At 63.3% G+C, this 22,143-nt stretch overlaps 8 protein-coding genes across 8 annotated transcripts; 6 read left to right on the top strand and 2 right to left on the bottom strand.

Moving 5' to 3' along the window:
- Positions 1-302: 302 nt before the first annotated feature.
- Positions 303-755, top strand: JCM10292_001006 (uncharacterized protein; the record flags this gene model as incomplete). Its single annotated transcript, XM_076647524.1, has 1 exon — positions 303-755. One exon carries the CDS (start codon positions 303-305, stop codon positions 753-755), a length of 453 nt encoding a protein of 150 aa, XP_076507059.1.
- A 249-nt stretch (positions 756-1,004) lies between these two features.
- ATG9 (autophagy protein ATG9) lies at positions 1,005-4,786 on the top strand (the record flags this gene model as incomplete). Its single annotated transcript, XM_076647523.1, has 10 exons — positions 1,005-1,696; positions 1,757-2,161; positions 2,225-2,338; positions 2,393-2,528; positions 2,587-2,978; positions 3,033-3,132; positions 3,189-3,632; positions 3,690-3,875; positions 3,933-4,064; positions 4,130-4,786. 10 exons carry the CDS (start codon positions 1,005-1,007, stop codon positions 4,784-4,786), a joined length of 3,258 nt encoding a protein of 1,085 aa, XP_076507058.1.
- A 180-nt stretch (positions 4,787-4,966) lies between these two features.
- On the top strand, positions 4,967-6,163 carry JCM10292_001004 (uncharacterized protein; the record flags this gene model as incomplete). The annotated part of the gene is made up of 5 exons (XM_076647522.1): positions 4,967-5,248; positions 5,386-5,464; positions 5,539-5,798; positions 5,859-6,075; positions 6,132-6,163. 5 exons carry the CDS (start codon positions 4,967-4,969, stop codon positions 6,161-6,163), a joined length of 870 nt encoding a protein of 289 aa, XP_076507057.1.
- Positions 6,164-6,572: 409 nt separating this feature from the next.
- Positions 6,573-10,553, bottom strand: JCM10292_001003 (uncharacterized protein; the record flags this gene model as incomplete). Its single annotated transcript, XM_076647521.1, has 16 exons — positions 6,573-6,760; positions 6,841-6,898; positions 6,981-7,059; positions 7,141-7,349; positions 7,431-7,661; positions 7,779-7,961; positions 8,047-8,258; positions 8,333-8,418; positions 8,508-8,632; positions 8,721-8,840; positions 8,923-9,165; positions 9,255-9,408; positions 9,518-9,586; positions 9,665-10,067; positions 10,165-10,272; positions 10,340-10,553. The coding sequence occupies 16 exons, from the start codon at positions 10,551-10,553 to the stop codon at positions 6,573-6,575; spliced, it is 2,682 nt and encodes an 893-aa protein (XP_076507056.1).
- Positions 10,554-11,105: 552 nt separating this feature from the next.
- On the top strand, positions 11,106-13,403 carry JCM10292_001002 (uncharacterized protein; the record flags this gene model as incomplete). Its single annotated transcript, XM_076647520.1, has 2 exons — positions 11,106-13,141; positions 13,274-13,403. 2 exons carry the CDS (start codon positions 11,106-11,108, stop codon positions 13,401-13,403), a joined length of 2,166 nt encoding a protein of 721 aa, XP_076507055.1.
- A 606-nt stretch (positions 13,404-14,009) lies between these two features.
- On the top strand, positions 14,010-16,142 carry JCM10292_001001 (DUF6534 domain-containing protein; the record flags this gene model as incomplete). The annotated part of the gene is made up of 12 exons (XM_076647519.1): positions 14,010-14,075; positions 14,210-14,364; positions 14,440-14,452; positions 14,514-14,581; positions 14,648-14,691; positions 14,752-14,886; positions 14,980-15,028; positions 15,128-15,157; positions 15,217-15,373; positions 15,519-15,576; positions 15,659-15,891; positions 15,978-16,142. 12 exons carry the CDS (start codon positions 14,010-14,012, stop codon positions 16,140-16,142), a joined length of 1,173 nt encoding a protein of 390 aa, XP_076507054.1.
- Positions 16,143-16,838: 696 nt separating this feature from the next.
- JCM10292_001000 (DUF6534 domain-containing protein) lies at positions 16,839-18,960 on the top strand (the record flags this gene model as incomplete). The annotated part of the gene is made up of 13 exons (XM_076647518.1): positions 16,839-16,888; positions 16,970-17,125; positions 17,199-17,211; positions 17,267-17,334; positions 17,394-17,437; positions 17,500-17,634; positions 17,703-17,751; positions 17,815-17,844; positions 17,928-18,084; positions 18,168-18,225; positions 18,283-18,490; positions 18,547-18,601; positions 18,661-18,960. 13 exons carry the CDS (start codon positions 16,839-16,841, stop codon positions 18,958-18,960), a joined length of 1,323 nt encoding a protein of 440 aa, XP_076507053.1.
- Positions 18,961-19,139: 179 nt separating this feature from the next.
- Positions 19,140-21,951, bottom strand: JCM10292_000999 (uncharacterized protein; the record flags this gene model as incomplete). Its single annotated transcript, XM_076647517.1, has 16 exons — positions 19,140-19,374; positions 19,434-19,565; positions 19,623-19,861; positions 19,918-19,938; positions 20,000-20,140; positions 20,193-20,420; positions 20,488-20,593; positions 20,656-20,788; positions 20,851-20,931; positions 20,990-21,022; positions 21,096-21,139; positions 21,203-21,453; positions 21,525-21,611; positions 21,668-21,697; positions 21,769-21,794; positions 21,858-21,951. 16 exons carry the CDS (start codon positions 21,949-21,951, stop codon positions 19,140-19,142), a joined length of 1,881 nt encoding a protein of 626 aa, XP_076507052.1.
- Between the last annotated feature and the right edge of the window lie 192 nt (positions 21,952-22,143).

Here is a 22,143-nt window from a genome sequence, read left to right as displayed (position 1 = left end):
CGCGTCAAGGTGACGTTCGAAAAGGGTCGCGAGGCGCTTCCTCAGCTCGTTTTCACGCAGATCCCGCGCCTCACTGCATTGACGCTGTGCGGCAAGCTCAAAAGGGTCACAGAGGCATTCACCGACTTCCTCGATTCGTTGCCCCCGTTGCATCTTCCGAACCTGAACGAGCTTGTCGTCAAGGTCAACGCGCCTGTCCGACCTGCGGCAGGCACCGTTGCTGCCACTCGTCTGCTCGAGCTTGAGCGGTACACGCGCCTGACCGAGCTGAGGATAGACCTGCGCGTTTTCTCCAGCGAACCATGTCGGCTGACGAGACACTCAGCTTGCCGAGTCTCGAAACCCTCGAGATCACGAGCCGCGACAATAGCACGACCTTCGTCGGACCTTTGCTCGCCGCTGCAGTGACCGAACTCGTCAACCTGTACATCACCGATCCGGACGAGCTGTCGCCTGCCGCCAGTCTCGACATCCTTCGTGCCCTCAAAGCGCCACAGAACCTCCTTCTTCTCTCGTTCTCGTTTGGCGAGATGCTCTTGTTTGAGTTCCCGCCGAGCAGCGTGTCTGCCTTGAGTGGCCTCGAGACGATCGAGTTTGCGCGCGGCAGCTGGTCGTCTTCCCTCCTGCACTCTTTGTGCTGGCTGCCCCGCCTCGCCGAGCTCTACGTGGACGCCGTTTCGGGCATGTCGACGGCCGAGCTGCGCGCGCTCGTACTCCCGGGCACCGACTCGACTTTACCGAGCTCGTCGACATAGCCAAACGCGTCGACAGACTTGGGTTGAAGGTGTCGGGCAACCTGGCGGAAGACGCGCGCGCTTATTACCAGTGGGAGACAAATACGTAGTGAGACCGCGAGGTCCAGTCTGCACCCGATATCAGGTCCGCGTTTCACTCCCCTACGTCAAAGCGCAACATTTGTCTGGATAAGCGTGAGAAGCGTCGCGGAAGCCGTCGCCGCGACTTGTCGCCGCTCTGCACGCTCCTGGTTGCTTGTGCTCTAGACCATGGCGCTACCTCAGCGCCTCGGCACCGCGCTTTCGATCTTTCTGCCCGCTCGAAGCGTCTACGCAGACCTCGACAACCCGCCAGCCGAGCCAGACGGCCCATTCGTTGATGATCCTACGGATGAGCGGACACCGCCCCGCCTGAGCGAGAGCAGCGTCTACACGGCTCCGGGCGAGTCGAAGCTGGCAGACGACGATCCCTTTGCGCCTATATCTCCCGCTGTGCTCAGTCCAGCCCCGGCAACGCGCGCACTCGGTGCAGAGACGCCTCGATCGTCTTCGTCGCCGCACCGCCACGACACAGCACACGCGGCGACAGACGAGCCATTCGCACCCATGCACGATGCACGAGACCCCTTCCAACCAGACCCGATCCACGTCTCGCCTGGGCGGAGCCAGTCGCGCTCGCCCGACCTCACCCCCACCTCGAGTGTCTACGCCCCCTCGCACGCCACACCGCAGCCCCAGCTCGCCAGTCAGGCCGGCAGATCTCCTCCAAACTCAGTAACAAGCTCGAGGCGGACGCGGTCCGGGCTCGGTGCGAGTCGGAGCATCGGGAATCGCAGCTTGATGGGCCTCCTGGGCGGGACACGCTACGATGGGCCGGGCTTTCCCTTTGGCGGTGTGGGCGTCGGTGAAGAGGAGGAGGACGAGGATGCACAGGCTGCCGGACCGCGCCGAACGCCGCCGACGTACGCTCCCCTCGTGGCGTTGTATCCGCCCGTTCGTCGCTAATCCTCGTATTCCTGCAGAGACGATCTCCGGTCTCTTGCCGCTACCCTCCCACCTCCACCTTCTGCGCTGTCTGCTTCGTCCCACGACGATACCGAAGAAGAGGAGGACGCGCCTCCCGACTTCACCGCTCGCATTCCGCTCGTATCGTCCACACATTCCTCTTCCCGCCGCCGCGCTGTCCGCGCCTCGCACCCCGCGGCGTCCGCCGCACCCTCGTCTCGCGGCAGCTCGCGCCGGCGGGGCGGCCCTGCCGGCGGAATCCTCGGCGGGCGGTCGTGGGCGGCGGGCATGAATGCCAAGGAGCGTGCGCTGTGGCGCTGGGTCAACGTGACCGACCTCGACGGCTTCTTGCAGCAGGTCTACTTGTACTATGTCGGGAAGGGCATCTGGGCCATCGGGCTTGAACGCACGCTCAATTTGCTGTACGTTTGTTGCCTCATTGAGCTCGAAATGCAGTCAGTGACTGACTCTTCCGGAACGGACAGCACGGTGGGATGGGTTATCGGGTTTTCCACCTTCCTCCTCGGCTGCATCGACTATCCACGACTGTGGGACTCGCACAAGCTCTCCGACGTGGTCATCTCGCGCTGCACGAGCCGGTACGCTCGCTCTTTCGTCTCATCGCATGCCTTCCACTCACCCTTTGAGAACAGCATGTCGGGCTTCACCCTCCTACTCTTTATTACTTTCGCTGCCTTTTACGCGTGGCGCGTGGTGCGCTTCGGGATAGGCGTACGCAAGTTGTGGGAGATGCATGAGTTCTACACTGAGCTGCTCGAGGTGCCCGAGGTAAACCTGGTGCCTTCCTCGTCCCGCAGGCAGACATTGACGGTCAATTCGAGCGCAGGGCGATATCCAGACCATCCCGTGGCACTCGGTCGTGACCCGTCTCTCCGCCCTGCGCGCGACACACCCTTCGGCGCTTTCCTCCCGCTCGAACCCGGGTGCCGCAACCGAGCGACTCGACGCACACGACGTCGCGAACCGGATCATGCGCGAGGAGAACTATCTCATCGCGCTCTTCAACAAGGACTTGCTCGACATCTCGCTCCCGCTCCCCGCTTTCCTGCGGAGCACCGTCGGGCGCGTGACGGGAAAGAAGCGCTTTGGCAAAAGCATGCTCACGCAGACGCTCGAGTGGAACCTGAGCTTTTGTCTGCTCGGGTTCCTGTTCGGGCGCGACGGGCAGGTGAGGAGGGCGTTCTTGAGCGAACGAAATAAGGGCGAGCTGGTCGAGGCGTGCGTTGGTCGCTTCCTTCGCTGTCGCTCGCTGCTGACCTTCTGTTGGCGCAGCCTTCGACGGCGTTTCATCCTCATGGGCCTGATCAACGCCATCTTCGCGCCCTTCATTGTGCTCTACCTGCTCTTCTACTCTTTCTTCCGCTACTTCGAGGCGCGCTTCATCACTCGATGCTGTCCGCGCATCCACTCATCTTCAGCTATCCACAGGAGTACCACAAGAACCCGTCATCAATCGGCTCGCGGCACTTTACTCCGCTTGCGCGCTGGAAGTTCCGCGAATTCAACGAGCTCCCGCACCACTTCCAGCAGCGCCTCGCCCTCGTTCACCCTCTTGCCGACCAGTACATCAACCACTACCCGAAAGCCAAGACGGTCCTCCTCTCGCGCTTCGTCGCCTTCCTCGCCGGCTCCTTCGCGGCTGTGCTCATCCTCTTCTCGCTCATCGACCCTGACGCGTTCCTCCACTTCGAGATCACGCCCGGCCGCACGGTACTGTTCTACATCGGCGTCTTCGGCACGATCCTCGCCGTGGCGCGCGGCATGGTCCCCGATGAGAATCGCGTCGTGGACCCGGAGGAGCTCATGCGCGCCATCGTCGAGCACACACACTACATGCCCGCCGACTGGAAAGACAAGTTGCACTCGACCGAGGCGCGTCCGTTGGGTTCGCTGTTCTCCGTGACATCCTGACTCCGCGCGATCTCGCAGGTCCACGTCGCGTTCGGCAAGCTCTTCCAGATGAAGGTCGCCCTGTTTGTCCAAGAGCTGCTCTCGGTCCTCATCACGCCCTTCGTTCTATGGTACACGCTGCCGAGCTGTGCTGGCCCCGTCGTCGACTTCTTCCGCGAGTTCACGGTGCACGTCGACGGTCTCGGCTACGTCTGCAGCTTTGCCGTGCGTCGTGTATTTTCTTCTCCTCCAGGGTTTAGGCTCACCTCTGTGAGCGGGCAGGTCTTCGACTTCAAGCGCCACGGTGACCCCAAGTTCGGTGCGCCTGTACAGCCGCAAGAAGAGCACGGGCGCGACCAAAGATGGCGTTCGACCGAGGGAAAGATGGAGAAGAGCTTCCTCACCTTTGCTGCTGTGCGTCCTTTCATGTACTCACAGGCTTGGTGTTGCATGCTGATGTGGCTCGCGCATGCACGCAGTCGAATCCCGCCTGGGTCCCGCGCGACCAGACCCAATCGCTCTTCCTGTCGAAGATGACGGAAGCGCCATCTCACGCAGGCGGCGTCGGCGCCTCGCACCACCTGCTGCACCCTGCGCCACTCGGCGCGTCGTCGCACCACCCTCACTCACGGCACGCCTCGTCTGCCTCCACTGCTCTTCACCACGCACGCGGCACGCCACGAAGCCGCTTCCACGGCCCGTCACGGCTCGCGCTCGCGGAGGAGGAGCCCGACGACGAAGCGCAAGACGGCGCGGCAGTTCGGGCGGACAAGGCGCGGCTGTACGACCGGGCGTTCCAGCAGAGCGCGCTGCTCGGACATGCGGGTCCTTCTTCAGCGGGGACGGCCGGACACGTCCGGCGGCAGGACTTTGCTCACGGCAGCAGCGCGGGAGGGGCGGGCGGATCGCGAAAAGCGCGCGACGAGGTAATTGACGAGGAGTCGGCGCTCGATGGCGACGTATTTGTCGCGCCGACCCAGGCGCAGCCGTTCGGGTTGCCGAGTGACGACGACGACGACGAGGAGGACGGTGGGCGGAGTGGAGGACGAGGCGAAGGCGGCGGGGCGTCGGGCGAGGTGCAGCGGATGCGAAACCGCGGTCTTGGAGGGCTGATGAGCGAGATGATGCACCGCTAGGGCTGTCTTTGTACTCTTGTGGATGTCTCACTGTTGCTATCGATCTGGCTGTGCATTGTGTACGTCTCTCGTACTGGACAATCGAGGTCTTCGACTGTGTCCGGATGTAGTCCGCGGTTCTTCGACTTGTCCCCTCCGCCCTCCTCTCCGCGCTGCCCCGAACTAGCTTGCACAATCGACATGGGCTTCTTCTCGAGCGACAACAAGGGTTCGCCCGAAGCCCAGCCCGCTGCATCGTCGTCGTCGCTATACTCTGCACCGCCCCCACCTCCCGCCTTCGCTCCGCCCGAGCACAGCGACGACAAGCACGCCGCAGCGCCGCCAGGCTACGTTGCGCCTCCGCCAAACAGCTCGTACGCCCAGAAGCGCCCAGACGCCCCGCAGTACGCCGCGCTCCATCTCGCGCAGAGCGACCGGATCCGGCTCATCGGGTTCTCGCTCGACTGCAACCACGTAGTGCAGGTGCGTGAGGCTTCAGGCTGATTCTACCGTGTCCGCCGTGCTCAAAGGCGGCCACTGATGCCGTCGCCTCTGTCGTCTGCTTCATCGCCGCTTCCTTCCCCCACTTGCTGTGCCCGGAACACCAGAACGCGATACAGAGTTCCTGGCCGCGCGAGATACAGAAGCAGGGGAAGTATGACCAGGTCAGCTACGAGTTCAAGCTGCGAGGGAATCCTTGTGCGCTCCCTTTCCTCCTTCCGCGTCGCAGTGCTGGAGCTGCGAGTCTTCCGCTAAGCGAGACTTCTATGCAGGGGCCGGCTGGGGTGCCGAGGCAGTACCGGCGCGTCGCCTCCTGTGTCACATCCTCGCCGCACTCGCGTCCGTCGGGTGGCATCTGGCCGTCTCCGTCGACCTGAGCAAGAAAGGCTACGACAAGGACACGCTCCTGTTTCGCACGGGACCGCCGATACAACGCTACTTCTTCTCGGTCACGTTCAACGAGGCGGACAAGGTGCGGATTATTGACCCGCCGAACGAGGAGGTAAAGCAAGCGTTCATTCAGGCTGTCCACGTACGTTCCCTCTTTCCGCCATAACTGTTGTTGCCGTTGCTGACAATCACGATTTCGCAGTCGTGGCCTCGCGGTGTCCAGCTCGAGAAGGAGAAGGAGTTCGGCTGCTACCAGCTCAAGCTGCGCGGCTACCCGTGGCTGACGAGCGTCGGCGCCGAAGTCAACCATTCTCGCCTGCTTGCCTGTCGCATTCTCGGCGCGCTGGACGCCTGCGGGTTTGAGCTTGAGGGCAGCGTTGACATGAGCACTGGCGGAGGGGATAACGGGAGCATGGACCGTGCGTATCGACTCCTCCGCTTCCTTTTCGCCAATGCTGAGTCTTCCTGCATGCAGTCGACAGCTGGTTCTTTGCGAGCAAGATGTGAGGGCGTTGCCCAAGCTGCGCAGTAGATACCCTCGATGCGTTTGATACCCGTGCCGTCCCTATGCTCTATCAAGCTTTCGCTCCGCTTTCCCCTTCTCGCTTACTGTTCCCCGAGATGTATGACTGAATGAGAAGGTCGAGGGTGGTCTGTCACAAAGAAAAGGTTTGTCGAGTACGGAAAGCGACGAGTCGTTTGTCTGCGATGAACATCGGCTTTCGGCGCGGAGGCGAGGCAGGCAGGAAGCCAGGACGAGATTTGAGGGCATGAGAAGAAGACGCGACTGAGCAGTCGCTCGCTCCCATGCGCGAACAATTGCGCGATAAGCGGCACGGCAGTAGATAGCACTGCAACGACAGTAGAGCCCCATCAAGCCGCTCTGCCGTCGCACCGAGCGCCCATGCTCCCGCTCTCACCAGAAGTCATCATCCGCCCCTCCGCCACCCTTGCCCTTCTTGCCCCCGCCGGCCGTGTGGATCCCCTGGCGGCGATACGCCTCGGCAATCTGCTCGGGCTCGGTGCTCGACTCGGGGTCCTTGTCGTCGCGGATGCGGATGAAGCGCGGGAAGCGGAGGGAGATGCCGCGGTCGCCGCAGAGGCCTGTGCAAGCGGCGAACATGGTCCAGAGCTATGTCAGCATGGAAGCGGGCACGGCAACTTCAGGCGGAGACGCAGCGCACCCTTCGCTGCTGAGTAGATGGGCGAGAGGGACAGATCGGCGGCGAGAACCTCCCAGACCTGCGACGTCGTCCGCAAATTTCATCGTCAGCTCGCTGTCTGATGGTCAGCAAGCGACGGAAGAGATCGAGACGCGACGCACCACCTTGGGCTCGAAGTAGACGTCCGGACCCTTGGCCGTCCCGATGTCGTAGTACGCCTTCTTCTGCGCAAGCTCGAGACTGTGGTCGGGTAATTCGTCAACGCACAGGTTACTATGTCATGTCACAGGGTCCTGATGCAGGTGACGGTCTTCGACTCACGGCTTGAGCGTGTCCCAATGCTGCTTGAGCGCCTCGTCCGAGAAGCCGGTGCCAATCTTGCAAATGAGCTGGTACGTGCCACTCTCGGCGTCGTAGCACGCGAGGTGGAATGCGCCATAAACGTTGGTGCGCTTGCCCTTGCCGTAGTCGCCGCCGATGACGACCAGGTCGAACGAGTCGCCGACGCCTTGAAGGTAGTCCTTCTTGAGCTGTGCAGCCCAGCGCCAATAACGAATCCGTCAGTGACCCAGTGATGAGCCGCGCGGTCGGAACAGGCGGGAGATGCGCACCTTGAGCCAGTGGATACTCCGCCTGCTCGGCTCGTAGCTCGCCCCCTCGCCCTCGAGCATCTTGACCATGAGCCCCTCGCATCCGTCCTTGATCGAGCGGTCGAGGAACGTCTGAATGTCCTCGACCGTCGACGCGTCGTCCGACTGGGCAAACGCAAACTCGCCCTCGACCGGCTGGAGGTGCTCGCGCAGGAGCTCGCGCCGCTCGCGGAGATTCTTCTCGAGAAGCGACTGCGCGTGTGCTGTATGGTCAGCTCAATAATATTCGACAGTGCGGACCACCGGCGCGACTGGCGAGATTGCACCAGCGCGGCACCAGTACCCGAGCCTTGAATCGAGCGGACGCACCTGTCCATTGAGGTAGAGCAAGTCGAACGCAAAGAGGTGGACCTTGACCTTGATGTCCTCGGCCTTGACGTCCTTGCGCTTGCGCGTGCTCAGCTTCTGGAACTCGAGCAGGCGCTTCTCCTCCGTGTCCCACGCGACGGCCTCGGCGTCGATCACGAACGACGTCGTGTTGTCCTTGATGCACTGCGAGTCCCGAGAAATCCGGTATCAGCGTCAACAACGAGCGGCATACACGCGTTGAGGCAAGATAGGAACGCCGCGAACGCACCCTTGGGAGCTGCGTGACAAACTCGGGGTACTTGACCGTCATGTCCTCGCTGTTGCGCGAAAAGACGCGGATCGACCCGTCCTCGAGGCGGTGGATCTGTGCGCGCTCGCCGTCGTACTTGTACTCGCACGTGAACTCCTTGCCCTCGAACCGGTCGAGGACTTCCGAGATGGCCTTGGTCGGCTTGGCGAGCATGGGCTTGAGGGGAATGCCTGTGCGGACACGAGTTTCCTGGACGTCAGTGCACATCCTAGCAACAACTGACGAAAGCAATCCTTGTACGCACCAGGTGTAAGCTGGCATGCGTCCTGCAACCCGTTGACGCCCTTGTCGAGCAGCGCCGGCACAACAAGGTCGTAGCTGGGGATCTCCCTGTCCGTCACAATGCCATACCACCTCAGCGCTCGGTTCTCGACCGAGAAGGTCGAACGGAGGGAAGCGAGAGCGCGCGCGAGACGCACGAAAAGACGCTCTTGACAATCTCTGCGCCCTCCTCGAGGTGCGCCGACAGCTTTTCGCGGCTCCACTTCTTGCCGCTCGCGTTCGCTTCGGCCGTCACGGCCGCATGCGCGAGCGAGACAAGGACCTATGTGCACGCGCGCCTTCGCGTAAGCTGCGGTTCTGCGCGAGACGCGAAGAGGGGGGTAGCGAGAAGCGAGGGAGACGAGGCGCACCGTCTTTTCGGCGAGGCCGATGCGGAGCTTGCCCTCGAGCGAGCGGATGAGGAACTTGGTCTCTTCGCCCTCGCACTTGGCGAGAAGCGACTTGATGAGGCCGACTTTGCGGCCCTGAGACTGCGTGTGCAGTTCGGATCGCCCGTCAGCAACTCCGGTCTACGCGAGCGAGGGAGGAGGAGCGTGGAAGTAGGAGACGCACGTCCTTGCCGCTCGTCTTTGCGACCTTTTTGAGCTCGTCAAACACGCCCCTCACGACGAGCGGCTTGCTCTTGAACAGGGTCTTTTGCCTCGTGCGCGAGTTGAACGCGACCTCGCCGAGGTCGCCAATCTTCTTGTACTCGGCCTTGACCTGGGCGAGCGTGCGCCCGCACGACTCGCCGATCGCCTTCATCAGGAGCGACTCGCCGATGCCGAGCTCGAGCGACTCGTACTCGGGCGCGAGCTGTGCATCACAAGTTTGGCGTCAATGAACGCGCTGGTCACGCCGAAGGAGGCTGACAGCGAGCAAAGCGAGTGAACTGGGGAACGCACGCGGTTGATGCACAGGTAGACCGTCTTGAGGAGGTCCTCGGGCGTCTTCTCGATGACCTCGACGAGGAAGTGCGTCAGGTACGCCGAGATTTCGAGACGCTTGGTCGTAGCTGCAATCTTAGAGAAGGTTGCCGTCAGGGCGGCGTACGGGACGCTGCGGACCACCGGACAAGAGTCAGCGTCGAAGTTCCCGGACGACCCAAACCCCCCTGAACGCAGCGGGTACTGCAGGCGAGGCGAGCGGTCAGGGGGAGACGACGCACGGCTCGCCCTTCTTCCAGCTCGTCTGCGCCTTGTCCGGCTTGCTCGACGACTTTGTGAAGATGTCGGCGCTGCAAGCACAAGACGGTCAGCTCAAGTCGCAATCTCGCGAGTGCATGTGCGGGAGAAAGGCCCGCGCCGACACTCACATTTTGACGGCGGCCTTCTCGTCCTCCTCGTCATCGTCGTCCTCCTCATCGTCCTCTCCCTCGCCGTCTCCGCCGCTCGGGCTCTCGCTCGCCCCCTTCTCAGCGCGCATGACCGCGTCGCCGTCCTCGTCGTCGTCGTCGCGCGCTGCCGCCTTGGCTTTGCCCTTGCCCTTGTCGCTCGCCTTGTCCGACGCGGCTGCCGCGGCGGCGGCGGGCTTGGTCGAGCGCGGAGCAAAGAAGGAGGAGACGGGGGGGTTGGACGAGGAAGAGACAGAGGGGGCGGCGTCCTTGCTCGAAGATGCGCCGGGCGACGACGCGGAAGCGGCGGGTTTCGGCTTCTTGGCAGAGGAGGTTGCGGCGGGCTCGGAGGACGCGGCGCGCTTCTTCGCGTCTTTGTCGGTGTCTGCAGTCGGCTCAAAGGAGCACAAGCGTCAGTTCGCGCTCGATAGACTGGAAGCGCGACGATGACGCGTTGGTGCGCGTCGAGATGAGCGACTGACCGTCGTCGCTGGCGAGCTTTGAGCGCTTGCCCGGGCTCGGCTTGGGCTCGTCGCCGGCTTCGCTGTCGGATGAGGGCGGGACGACGCGCTTTGCAGGCTTGGCGGGGGCTGCTGGCGTGCAGACGAGGCGAGGTCAACGCGAGGAGAAGGGGACGAGGAGGAGAGGACAGCGCACGCGGGGGCTGTTCGTCGTCTGCGCGCTCGCGCTTGGGCTCTGCGTCTGGGACAGGCGGGGCCATGCTGCGGTCTCTCGCGTCTGCGGCGGGAGGTCCCGATGCGGAGAAGGCGAGCGTCGTCTGGTGCGGGCGAGAGTCTCGCGTGCCCAGGAACGCGTTGAGCGAGGACTGGCCGGGCGTGCGCTCGCTCGAAGCCTTCTTGGGCGGGGCCATCCCGGCTGCAGCACCGCCCAACAGAGGGAGGAAGCGGGGAACAAGGAATCCGACCAAGACAGCCTCACGAGGTTGACCTCTGCCCGACTTGCACCTGCTCCCTCTGCGAGACTCTGCAGCAGCGGAGAGCACCGCACTGAGCTCGTCACGCTGGATTCGCTCGACTGGGACGCTCTCGCCGAGGCGGCAACCTCGCTTCCGCCTCCTCAGCCTCTGCCCCGATCTCCCGACCGCTCCCTAAGTCTCACACTGCACGACCAGCTCACCCAAAGGGAGCGTGACCTCGACCGCAAGGGCGAGACTCGCACCCGCAAGGTCGTCCTCGGCCCGGGCAAGCACTTCTCCCGCTCGATTAGCCTCGACCACCTCGCCCCTTGTGACCTCAGCTGTCGAGACCTGCGACTGGACGCTCCCAACACCCGTGCGTACAGCTCGCCTTGCGAGTGAGGCCCGCGCTGACCCGATCCGCGCCCATAGGTTGCCTTCTCGTCGTGCGGGTCATCGCCCGCCCAGTCCGCACTGCATCTGTTCAACTCGTCGTCGAGGACGCACATGGCCGCGCTGTACCCGTCTCAATCTTCCACGTTCCAGCAAGATTTGGGCAGGACGAGCTCGACGACTTCTGGCCCGTCGGCGCCATCTTCGGTGCGGCTTGGACCGTTCCGCGCACGGCTTTCTCGCGCTCAGTCCGCAAAGGCTGATACCCCTCATCCATTCGATCGCACAGGCGTCAAAGAGCCCCTCTTTCGCTCCCTGCGAGTCGACTACCACCTCCGCATCGAGGCTCCCTCGGATCTCGTGCGCCTCTACCCCTCGTCGCCTCACCTCCTCAACTTCAACTTTCCTTCACACCCTGCGCACTCGTTCGTTGGCAAGTCCGTTGCACAACTCAAGGATGTGGGTAATGCGGCGTTCAAGGCGGCGCGTTGGATTCGCGCGAAGGAGGCGTACGAGTGGGCCATCGCCAGCCTCGACGCGTCCTCATCCCGTAGCGCTGGCGACACCGTCGACCTCGAGCTGCTACCGACGCTGCGGTCTAACCTCGCTCTCACGAACGTCAAGCTTTCTCTCCCGCACTTCGCCCTCCGCGCCGCCCAAAGCGGCCTCTCGCTCCTCCCCGCCACCGCCGAATCCGCTCCGCCCACTCCCCTGCGCCAAAAACTCCTCTACCGCCTCGCCCTCGCGCAGTCCGCGCTCGAGCGCTTTTCCGCCGCCCTCGACACCCTCTCGCCGCTCCTCGCGCTCGACCCACCGGACTCCTCCGCAACGCTCCTCGCGCACCGTCTCGCCGCGCGACTAGCCGAGCAGCGTGCCGGTCCTTCTCCCGCACAGCTGCAGGCGCTCTTCTCCCACGCTGCGCAGGACGAGACGCCGGACGTGGCCGACTACTTTGCCTCGTCGCTCGTCGCCGTCCAACCCGTCGCCGGCCGAGGAAACGGCCTCGTCGCCGTCGCGCCCATCGCACGCGGGACGCTCTTGGCGTGCTTCAAGCCGCTCGCGGCGGCGGGCGGGGCGGCGGCGGGCAGGCGGAGGAGGCAGTTCAATGCGGGGATGAACTTGTGGACGAGGGGGATGGACCCGTGGGCGGTCGGGGAGGTGGCGGCGGAGGTGCTGTGGCGGGCGGGGTGGGACGAGCTCTCGGGGGCTGAAGGGGAAGGAGGCGAGCAGGGGGACGCGGAGGAGGCAGGCAGGAGCGCAGCGAGGGCGCTGCGCGACCTCTGGGCCGGCGATGCCATGCGCCGCCTGAGCGACGACGCGCGCGAGGGACGCGGCGCCGTGCTCGACCCGAGCCGCGCAGAGGCGATCGTTACCTTCAACGGCTTCCACATCGAGGACCTCGCTTCCCCGTCGTCCCTCCCGGGCGCGTCCGCCCCTTCCGACGCCGAAGCGGCACCCGAGGAATCGTCCTTCCACGCGCCGACCGCGCTCTACCCCGCGCCCGCCTCGGCCCTGAACCACACCTGCGCCCCTCCAACCGCGTCCTACACCTTCCTGCGCACGCTCTTCCTCCTGCGCGCGCGCGTCGACCTCTCGCCCGGCGACGAGCTCACCGACGCGTACGTCGACGCGTTCGACCCGCTCGAGGTGCGCGCCGACAAGCTCGCGAAGCACGGGTTCGTGTGCGCGTGCGCGCTGTGCGACGAGGAGCGCGCGGCGGGCGAGAAAGCGAGGAGGGAGCGCGAGCGGATCGCGCAGCAGCTCGATGGGCCCGCTGCGGGGGATCCGCGCGCAGAGGTCGAGCGCGTGCGACGGCTCAAGCAAGAGATCGAGGCGACGTATGCTCCCGCGCCACCTTCGGCTGGGGCAGGACCAGGACGCGTGAGGCCGCCGCTGTATGCGCCGGCGCGGCTCCTCTCGCAGCAGCTCGCGAGCATGCTCAATGCGGGCGAGGAGGAGCGCCGCGAGGCGGTGCGCGCCGAGCTGGACGCGCTCGAAGCGCTCGGAGCCGTGTTTGCGCCCGACGAAGCGGGAGGGTGGGAGAAGGCGAGGATGGTGCACCCGCCGAGGGTGGGCGACACGAACGCGGTGCTGAGCGCGCTGTTCGTCGCGAGGCTGTGGAGGGAGATGGGAAGGGATGAGGGGACGAGGTGCGTCTCGCCTTCCCGCCTTCGCACGCGCTTCCGCTTCGATCTCTCCGGGAATCGGCGTCGCTGACCCACCTTGTACCGCTCCATCTCGCCCATGCTCGCTGTTATTTCTACGCTCCGACACACTCGCAGGCACTGGATCGGCCTCGCGCGCGAGATCGAGAAGGGCCAAGCGGGCGTCGAGCTGTTCGAGCTGCGGTACGGCGCGTGGGCCAAGCGACAGGGCCTCGACTTGGCCGCGCCAGCGGGGGCGAGTAGGTAGATGCAGGTTGCACTAGAGTCGTGACCTGTCTCTGACCGAGGGAGAGGGACTCCGAGCAATGCGAAGGCGGGCGCGAGGCGACTGACTGACTCGCACAGCGTACTCTGAGCGATTGCGGAGCTTGCGAGCAAATGTGGAGGATACCTACTGACCTGTCACTCTACCTGATGGGCTCATCTGACCATTCGCGAAATTGTTGACCAAGGCTTCCCCTCCTTCCACAGGCTTTCGCTCGTTCCCTTCACCCGCTTCCCCTCTCTCCCCCTCTGGACCGTTCTTGCCGAGCTCGGATCTACTCTATTCGTGCGTACAACCCTCCTCAAACCGCTCCACGCCCGTGCGACGCGAGACTGACCTCGCTCGCCACTGTCTCCTGTCTGTCCTTCTCGCTCGTCGCTCGCCTCGTTGCAGCCATTCCGCTCGCTCGTCGACCCGCGCGTACACTACCTCGCTCTTTTCTCTCCCACTCGTGAGTCTCGCGCGACCGAGCGAGCATGCCTGATCAACGCACTGACCCTCCCTTTTGCCCCCTCTCCTCCTCCTCACCTGACCCGCATTGACGGGTGCTCACGCGTAAAGCCTCGCCCTCCTTTTGAGCGAACCACGATGGCCGAGCCTGCTCTGCCGCCTGCGCCTGTCTTCCCCGCCCTCGACAGCTCGATCGGAGCTTTCGTGAGTCGCGGTGTTCGCTTCCGCGCTCGACTTGCCTCGTCGGTCACGACTGCATACTGCTGCCTGGGTGGCACTTGATGCACTCAGCTCCTTCAAGCGTCCAGCGCTCCCTGACCAGCCTCGCTACTCCACAGCTCGTCGGCACGATCCTCAGCGTCTTCCTCGCGGGCATCACGAGCGTCCAGGCGTTCGAGTACTTCACTACGTTTGGCAAGACGGACCGCAAGCTCCTCGTCGGCGTCGTCAGCGTGCTCGTCGTCATCGACCTGTTCCACACGGCCATCTCGTGGTGCGTTGATGTCGCCGCCCTCTGTCTGTCAGGCCCTTGACGTGTTACTGACTCCGATGTTTCGTTGACCTGCAGCTACACGATCTACGTGCGTTCTTTGTCCTCGAGCGCGGCTGTCGAGACTCAAAACGGATCTCTTGTACCTAAAGCTCTGGACCGTCACGCACTACGGCGACCTGTCGTCGCTCATCAACTCGCCGTGGAGCTTCACGTGGGAGTGCGTGACTGCTGCTCTTCGCTCGAGACATGTCGAGCGATGCTGATGGCCTGCATGTCTCCGCAGCCCGTTCCTCACTGGCGTGGTCACGATCATCGTCCAGATCTTCTGTGCGTTGCACCCTTTCCGCTCGCTTCATCCGTGAGCCTGACGCTGACTTCTGTCCGCAGACGCCTGGCGGGTCTTTGTCGTCTCGCGCAACAAGTGGCTCATCCCGGCCGTCATCTCCGTTCTCTCGCTCCTCCAGTTTGCCTTCGCGACGGGCTCTACGTGGATGATCTACCGCCTCGACAGCAAGTTCGCTCGTGAGTCGGGACTACCGGGATTGCTTGCGAGGCGGGAACTTTAGTCAAATCTCGCGCTGCGCCTCATACCCGCGACTGACGCGACTTCTACAGGCTTCGGCGAGTTCCGCTACGGAGTCGCGATCTGGCTTCTCTCGGCTGCGTACGTCTTCGTCAGGCTCATGGCTGACTGTCACGCGCCGCTCGAGCTCTCCCTGTTCCCCCGCAAGTGTTGCTGATCGCCCGCCTCACCGCGTGACAGGGTCGCCGACATCCTCATCACGGGCTCGCTGTACGTCTCGTCATGCCCTCTGCATCGAACGCCAAGTCTGACAGACCCGCGTGACGCAGCATTTTCTACCTGCGCCGCGCGACCAAGAACGACTACCAGACTTCGTCGCCCATCGTTGAGCGCATCATCCGCGTGACGATCGAGACGAACGGCCTTACGTGCATCTTTGCCATCGTCGACGCCGTGCTCTTTGTCGCTATGCCCAAAGACTCGTGGGTGCGTGACCGTCCGCTGTCGCGACCAGTCCAGGTCGGCCTTCCCAAGCTGGTGCTGACGGCAACTTTCGCCTCGCCCTCGCCTGATTCGGTGCTCCGCCGCCCGCGCGCACTTCGCTTCAACACTACGTGTGCACCGCGAGTAGCACGTCCTCCCGAACCTGTCGCTCGTCAAGCTCTACTTCAACGGCCTCCTCGTTTCGCGCAAGTCACGCTCACTCGACGCTGTCGCTGCATCCCGTGCTCTGCACAGCATCGCTGACCCCTCGCATTGATTCCTACACAGTCAACTCCCGCAAGGCGCTTCAGGTCGCCGCCGCGCAGGGGCGCGGACGCGACGACGCCGACGACAAGAACGGCGGTACGCCGTACGGCACGCCTGCTCCGCGCTACACGGCGACGTTCGGCTCGGTCCCGAACCCGCAGAGCCAGATGCACGGGTGCACGACTCTGTCGATTGCGGTGCGCAACGTCAAGCATGTGGAGGAGAGCCAGCTCGACGAGGACGAGGGCATGCACGTGCGTCGCGCGGAACCTTCTGTCCGTTTCTATTGCTTCATACTGACGCAGAAACCTCTCATCTTCGACGGCTTTGTCGCTCGCAGCCTGACGCGAATGGGCAGTACGAGCTTCACTCGGTCGCCTCGCGCGATGTGCCTGCTCCGCCTCCGCACATCTACGCCGTCTCAACCCCGCAGGCCACCGCTGTTCGCTCGCAGCAGCAGGAGCAGGCGCTCAAGAGTGGCGCGGTGAGGCAGGAGTGGCAGTAGGCGCGCTCGACACCGGCTCCTCCTTCGCCTGCACCGCCTTTCCCCTTTCCCCGTTCGATACTCCGAGCTCCAGTCTTGTCCTGTTCTGTGACCTATCTACCAGCTCGCTATGCCTTCCGACTCGTCACCTCTCGCTGATAGTCCCCCGATAGTCCCCCGCCCCGCGCTCCGCTCGGTAGCCTTCCACTTTCACCTCGCTTGACCTTCTCTTGACCACTCCTTTCGCGTGCAATCGAGCACCCTGTCGCGTTAGCAAGCTGCGCTCGATACGAGTATTGCCCTTGCAGTGTGAGCCTTCTCAAGCACTTCCGCGGCGGCTTGCCTGATTTCACAGCGCGGTGTGACAGTATTCGAGCTTCAAGACTGCGTCTCGAGCTGTTGCTCCACTTGCTCCGGCCATTCAAGAGCCCGCAGCCCCTCGCTCGCTCGCGACGACGCTCGAGCCTCCGGCTTCCGGGCGGCTTCCGTGTGTCTCCTCTCCTCTCAACCCCTCGCTTCTCCCGTCTGCTCGTCTGCAGTACTCGCTCGTGCGGTGAAGCTGGAAGCAAGCGATCGTCTGCATCCCCCGCCTCACCTGTATCGCCTCGCCCGCCCGCGTTGGTACCCCTCGCTGCTCCCCTGTCCCGCGAGGCTCCACCTGCACTACCGTCCACATCGAGCCGCTCGAACGCTGTACTGCACACAGAGGGTGCCAGCATGGCGACCGAGTGGCACGTACCGGCCCTCGACAGCTCCGTCGGCGCCTTGTGAGTCTTCCTCCCGCCTTCCTCTGACGCGGTCTTCCTCGACCGAATGTGACCCTGAATCCATCCCTATACGACTGACAGCCTGATCGGGACGCTCTTGTCGGTCTACCTCGCCGGCGCTACCTTCATCCAGGCCTGGAACTACTTCGTCACGTTCGTTCCGGGCGACCGGATCGCGCTCGTCGCGCTCGTCTTGGGCCTCAAGGTCATCGGGATGGTGCACACGGGCATCTGCTGGTGCGACAATACTGTCTCTTTCTCATGAGACGAACGGCAGCACACCGGTTGCTCACGCCGTCGCTTTGCACAGCCACACCGTCTACGTTCGTAGCGTCTCATCATTGTGTTACTTCGCCCGCTGACCTCGATCTTCCACAGATCTGGTGCGTCTCGCACTACGGAGACCTGCGGGCGCTCATAAGGTGTCCGGCACCTTTCGCCTGGGGGTACGTTTGTCCGTCTCCTCGAACGACGGCGCGCTGAACACCTGTTGGACGTATCGCAGCCCGCTCCTTACCGGCCTCTCAGCCTTCTTCGTCCAGTGCTTCTGTGAGCAGCGATGCTATACGTACCCTCAAGCCGTCTTGAGCTGACGCCTTGCTCCCGTGCAGACGCCTGGCGCGTCTACATCGTCTCAAGCCGCCGGCTCGTCGCGCCGATCTGCATCTGCCTCGTCGCAGTGACTCAGCTCGCTTTCGCAAGTGGAACGACGTGGATGATTTACGTGATTGACCGGAAGCTGTCCCGTTAGTCGCAATTTACGTCTGCCTCTGCTCGCGCGCCAGCTCCTGACTGACTCACTGTTGCATCGCAGGTCTCAACGAGTATCGCTACGGAATGGCCATATGGCTGGTTTGCGCCGCGTGCGTGTCCCAGCATTCTTTCTTTCCAGTAGCCGACCTGACACTTGACGCCATCTTATGCAGCGCGGGCGACCTCCTGATTACCACCTCTCTGTGCGTTGACCGCAGCTCCTGTCTCATACACGCCCTCACGCTAAACGTGAGGATCTGACATACTTTGTGCTGCGGCGTTCCAGCATTTTCTACCTTCGTTCCGCTGTTCGAGGCCGAAACGCTCGCTGGCGACCACTTGTCTCGTCCATCATCGCGAACACGCTCCAGACCAACGGCTTTACCACTTTCGTGACTCTCGTCAACATCACGCTCTTTCTCGCCGAACCGCACAAGGCATGGGTGCGGGACTTCTGCGTCGTGAAACAGTCGTGCCGAATCTCGGCTGACGCTGACTGCACTGTTCGCTCTACCAATTGTCGCAGCACGTGCTGCCGGGCATTGTCCTTGTGCAGGCTTACATCCTGAGTGCACTCGTTTCCCGTGAGCTGCGCTGCGACTTTGTCAGTTTTGCCGTCGCTGAACCACTTCGTCTTGCAGTCAATTCGCGGACGACCCTCAAACGCATCGGCACCTCGGTCGCCGCACACACCATCAAAACCGTCTACGAAGGTGAATGCCCGCCCGAAATGCCGCGCCCACCGCTTCCCACGCAGCCGAAGAACGCGGGCGGCGGGCTCGAGCACCATGTCTTCCGCAGCTCTAGCTCGAGGAGCTTCGTCGAGGGCATCAAGATTACCCAGATCAAGTACGCATCTTCCCGTCTGTAGGAATGACGAGCGGCTGATTCAGGATCCCGATCAGGTCCGTCACGCTGAACCAAGACGACAGCGACGACGATCTCGTGCGCGACCTGCAGGTACATTTCCGTCGATCAGTCACCTGCTTGTCAGCACAGCTCACCCAGAATGCCTACAGTCTTTCTTTGGCCCGCCGCCTCGTCGCACTCAGCCGACCCCGCTTTCGACATTCACCTTCAACGCGACCCGCACCCTCGCTCGTCCGCCTCTTCCCCCCATCCCGCACCCCATCCCGTCTCCCGACGACTCTCACTCGACCTACGGCAACCTCAAAGACGACAGCTCGGTGGAGAGCCCCGTCAGCGGGCACTCGCGCCCGCGCACGGGCTCAAGGTGGTGGAGGGACCCGAGTGTGACGCCGACGAGCTCGATACCCGCGCTCGGCGAGGAGATCACGGTGCAGGGGACGGCGCTGTAGGCTCGACGACGGAGGAGGACAGACGCACGTTTTGCTCGACTCGCTTGGTTCACCCGCTCTCTCAACGCTGTACCGTCTCTCCCGCCGCACACCCTGGTAGGCAAGCTCCGCCCCAGATCCGAGCCCCGATGCAAGTGTCTACAGATGCGAACAAGTGTCTCTTGGAGAGAGGGAACGCGCTACAAAGCGAGGAAGAAGGACAAAGCAGCGAGAGCGACAGCAGTCCAGCCCGCACGGCCCGTCGCACTCGCCGAACCGTGCTGGCTGTCGCCCGGCGAGCCCACACGCACGGCAACGGAGGGTCCCTTCGAAGTCGGAAGGACAGAGCGCTGGGCCGTCGGCTGCGTGCCGAGTTGCCCGCTGCCGACCATGACGGTGTGGCCCATCGAGGGCACGCCCTTGACAACGACGAAGCTGCGAGCGCACTTCAGTCGGTGCGTCACTCTCCAGTATCCGCGGAGGGAGAGACGCACAGGAATGCGGGACCGGGAGCGAAGAGCGCCGGGTTGGGCGGAAGCTGGCTCACGTGGACCGTAGCCGAACCGTCGTCGTTTGCCGCGTACGAGTGAGCGAGCTCGAGCGCGCGCATGCCCATGTTCATGACGCTGCGGGACAGGGCGTGAGCATAGCCTTACGTGAGGATGAAGCGGAAGGGAACGCACTGCGTCGAGAAGCCGGTCCGCATCAGCATGATGCTCACGTCGTGCTCGAGACTCGCGTCCGTCAAGCTTGAGATCGGGAGCGAGATGTCGAACGGCGCGCCGCCGTAGCTGACAGTCGAAGGCAGGCCAGATGGCTCGGGGCGAGGCAAGTCCCAGTAGCTCGGGTAGAAGCGCTCAACGCGCAGCTCGGTCTTGAAGACGTAGGTCGCGTTGTTCTCGTCACTGATGAAGTCGGCGTTCTGCGAGGACATGGTGTGAGGCGAAGGTTTCCGGATGAGCGGAAGGTGAGGCATACTGGGTTGCTACCACCGACCCACTGCGCGAAGCGACAGAACGTCAGCGCGCGCAATGATAGACAGCACAGCGACCGTACGCACGACGCTGCCGTCGCGCAACAGGCTCGCTACCGAGTGGTACATGCGCGGAATGGTCGAAGCCGCAACGTTCGTGTCCCACATTTGGCCGGCGGAGGCCGAGACGTTCAGGTAGGCCGGACGGAGGACCGGATCTTGCGCGTACTGCGGTGGCGAGAATGAGCGGTGCATGTGGGAAAGGAGGAACAGAACGAACGCTCTGATTGACGGCCCAGCTTTCCGTCCATCCGTACCCCTCGCTTCCCTTCCCAGCGCCATTGAGCAGCAGTAGACGCTTGTCGGGGAGGATGATGAGGTTGCCCATCGAGCGCGGCTCGGGCAGGTTGTCCAGGTCCGTCCAAGTCGGCAAGTCGGCCAGCGGCGTAATCGAGACGAGTGAAGTCGAGGCGGGAGTCTCGGCGATCGCCCACTCGTTCTGGTTCCACTGCTCATCGTAAACGGTCAATCGGGCTGCAAACTGAGAGCTTCTGCTGGAAGAGGGCGTCACGCACGTTGTCTCGCTCGGGTGTCATGCCTCCAGCAAACACCAGAGTCTGGACGTAGTCGTTGTCGGGCGTCATGGGAAGCATAGCGGAGCCGGCGCCTGCGGGGTAGGGCCTGCGATGAACAGGACAAGTCAGTCGCGAAGTCTGCAACGCCTAGAGAGCCCAAGCACGTACCTCTGCGCGTGCGTTATGTTCGGCAGGCGCTCTTCGACGTTGTTCTCGTAGTCGAGCATCGTCGTCTGCCAGCCCGCCTGGACAAAGAGACGTCCGTCGCTCATGAGCCAAGTGAGAGGGTACAGGTTGGCGGCTGAACTCAAGGCAGTCAACGACCGATCTCTCCAGCGCGGAAGTGCATCGCAGTGGACTCACGCATGGTCTCCTCAAGGAAGCGCATCATGACGGGCTCGCCCTTGCTCGGCCAGTACTCGTACGTCGGAACGTTCTGCAAGCCTGTGCCGGGACGAGGTGATGAGCGATATCGGGCGAGTAGCCGAGATGCACGGCTCACCCGCAGGCGTATTGACGAACGACCCGTAGAGCTCTGCGGGACACGAGTGTGAGGAGGCAGCGTGGCCCTCGACCTTCTCTGATGAGCAATCGTGCGTCGCACGTACCGCCGCCAATGATGAAGGCGTCGCCAGTCGGAAGCGTCTCGACCCTAGAATGGTCATGTTCAGCTCGAAGCATAGCTCAGAAGCATGAACGAGAACAGAGGACACACGAAGGGTACCAGCGAGACAGCGGCATTGCGCCTACATCGTCCGTCCAGCTGCAGGTCTCGTCGCCGCAAGGCGTGAACGTCCTAACCGCCTTCCCGCCGTCGATTGAGCCGTACGGATTCGCGTCATCGGGCCCGACGCCGAAGCCGTTGGTCGTCACGGCCGCGTTACCGCCGATGTTGGTCCACGTCCCGTTGCCAAGGACGGTGCCGCCTGCACAGAACGAGTTCGAAACGACATGCATTGGGCGGAACTGCAGTTCGGTCGAGTACAGCTTCGTCAGGCGAATGTCCCGAGCCTCGCAAGTGAGGGCTACGAGCTCACCTGGTTCGTGTTGACATCGTAGGCGCCCGCCCAAGCGGGGTGAACGACACCCGACGGCGAAGTGACGGTGACCGGATTGTTCTCGACCTGTCACACACAACGATACGAGCTCATGCTGGCACACGACACATTGCGGGACGAACCTTGTCAACGATGTAGACCGTGTCCTCGTCCTGGAGAGTCGAGGTTGGCGTGTCAGCGCCTTCGGGTCACGCGATTCGAGGTGCGCGGAACGGGCACGCACGACGAAGATCTGCTGCGGTGAGACGCCTGCAAAGAATGCGTCGAGTTGGTCAGCTCGAGGTGAAGAAGGACTTGGAAGGGAGGGCGCACCCGACTCTCCAACGATCTCGAACGTGTTGGCTTTCTGAGCGTGCACAAGGTGCGCGAGCACGAGCGCGCTTGCGAGTGTCGAGCAGAACAGCATGGCGCTGGGAAGTGGTGGAGGAAGGAGAGGAGTGATGTGCAGCGCAGGGCTGAGTCGCTCAAGTCCGACGAGCTCCGAAGGCAGTTGCGTGAGGATTTAGGGGGCGACTCGGTGCAAGAGTAAATCCTGGTGCAGTCAGGAGCCAGTGGAGCAGAGGACAAGCGGGGCAAGCAGAAGCGCAGCGAACGGACA

This window comes from Rhodotorula paludigena (assembly GCF_050403205.1).
Source record: "Rhodotorula paludigena JCM10292 DNA, Rt_paludigena_JCM10292v1_ctg9, whole genome shotgun sequence".
NCBI classification, from domain to species: domain Eukaryota; kingdom Fungi; phylum Basidiomycota; class Microbotryomycetes; order Sporidiobolales; family Sporidiobolaceae; genus Rhodotorula; species Rhodotorula paludigena.
Note: the sequence above shows the minus strand (reverse complement) of the source record. Positions and strands in the feature narration are given on the sequence as shown.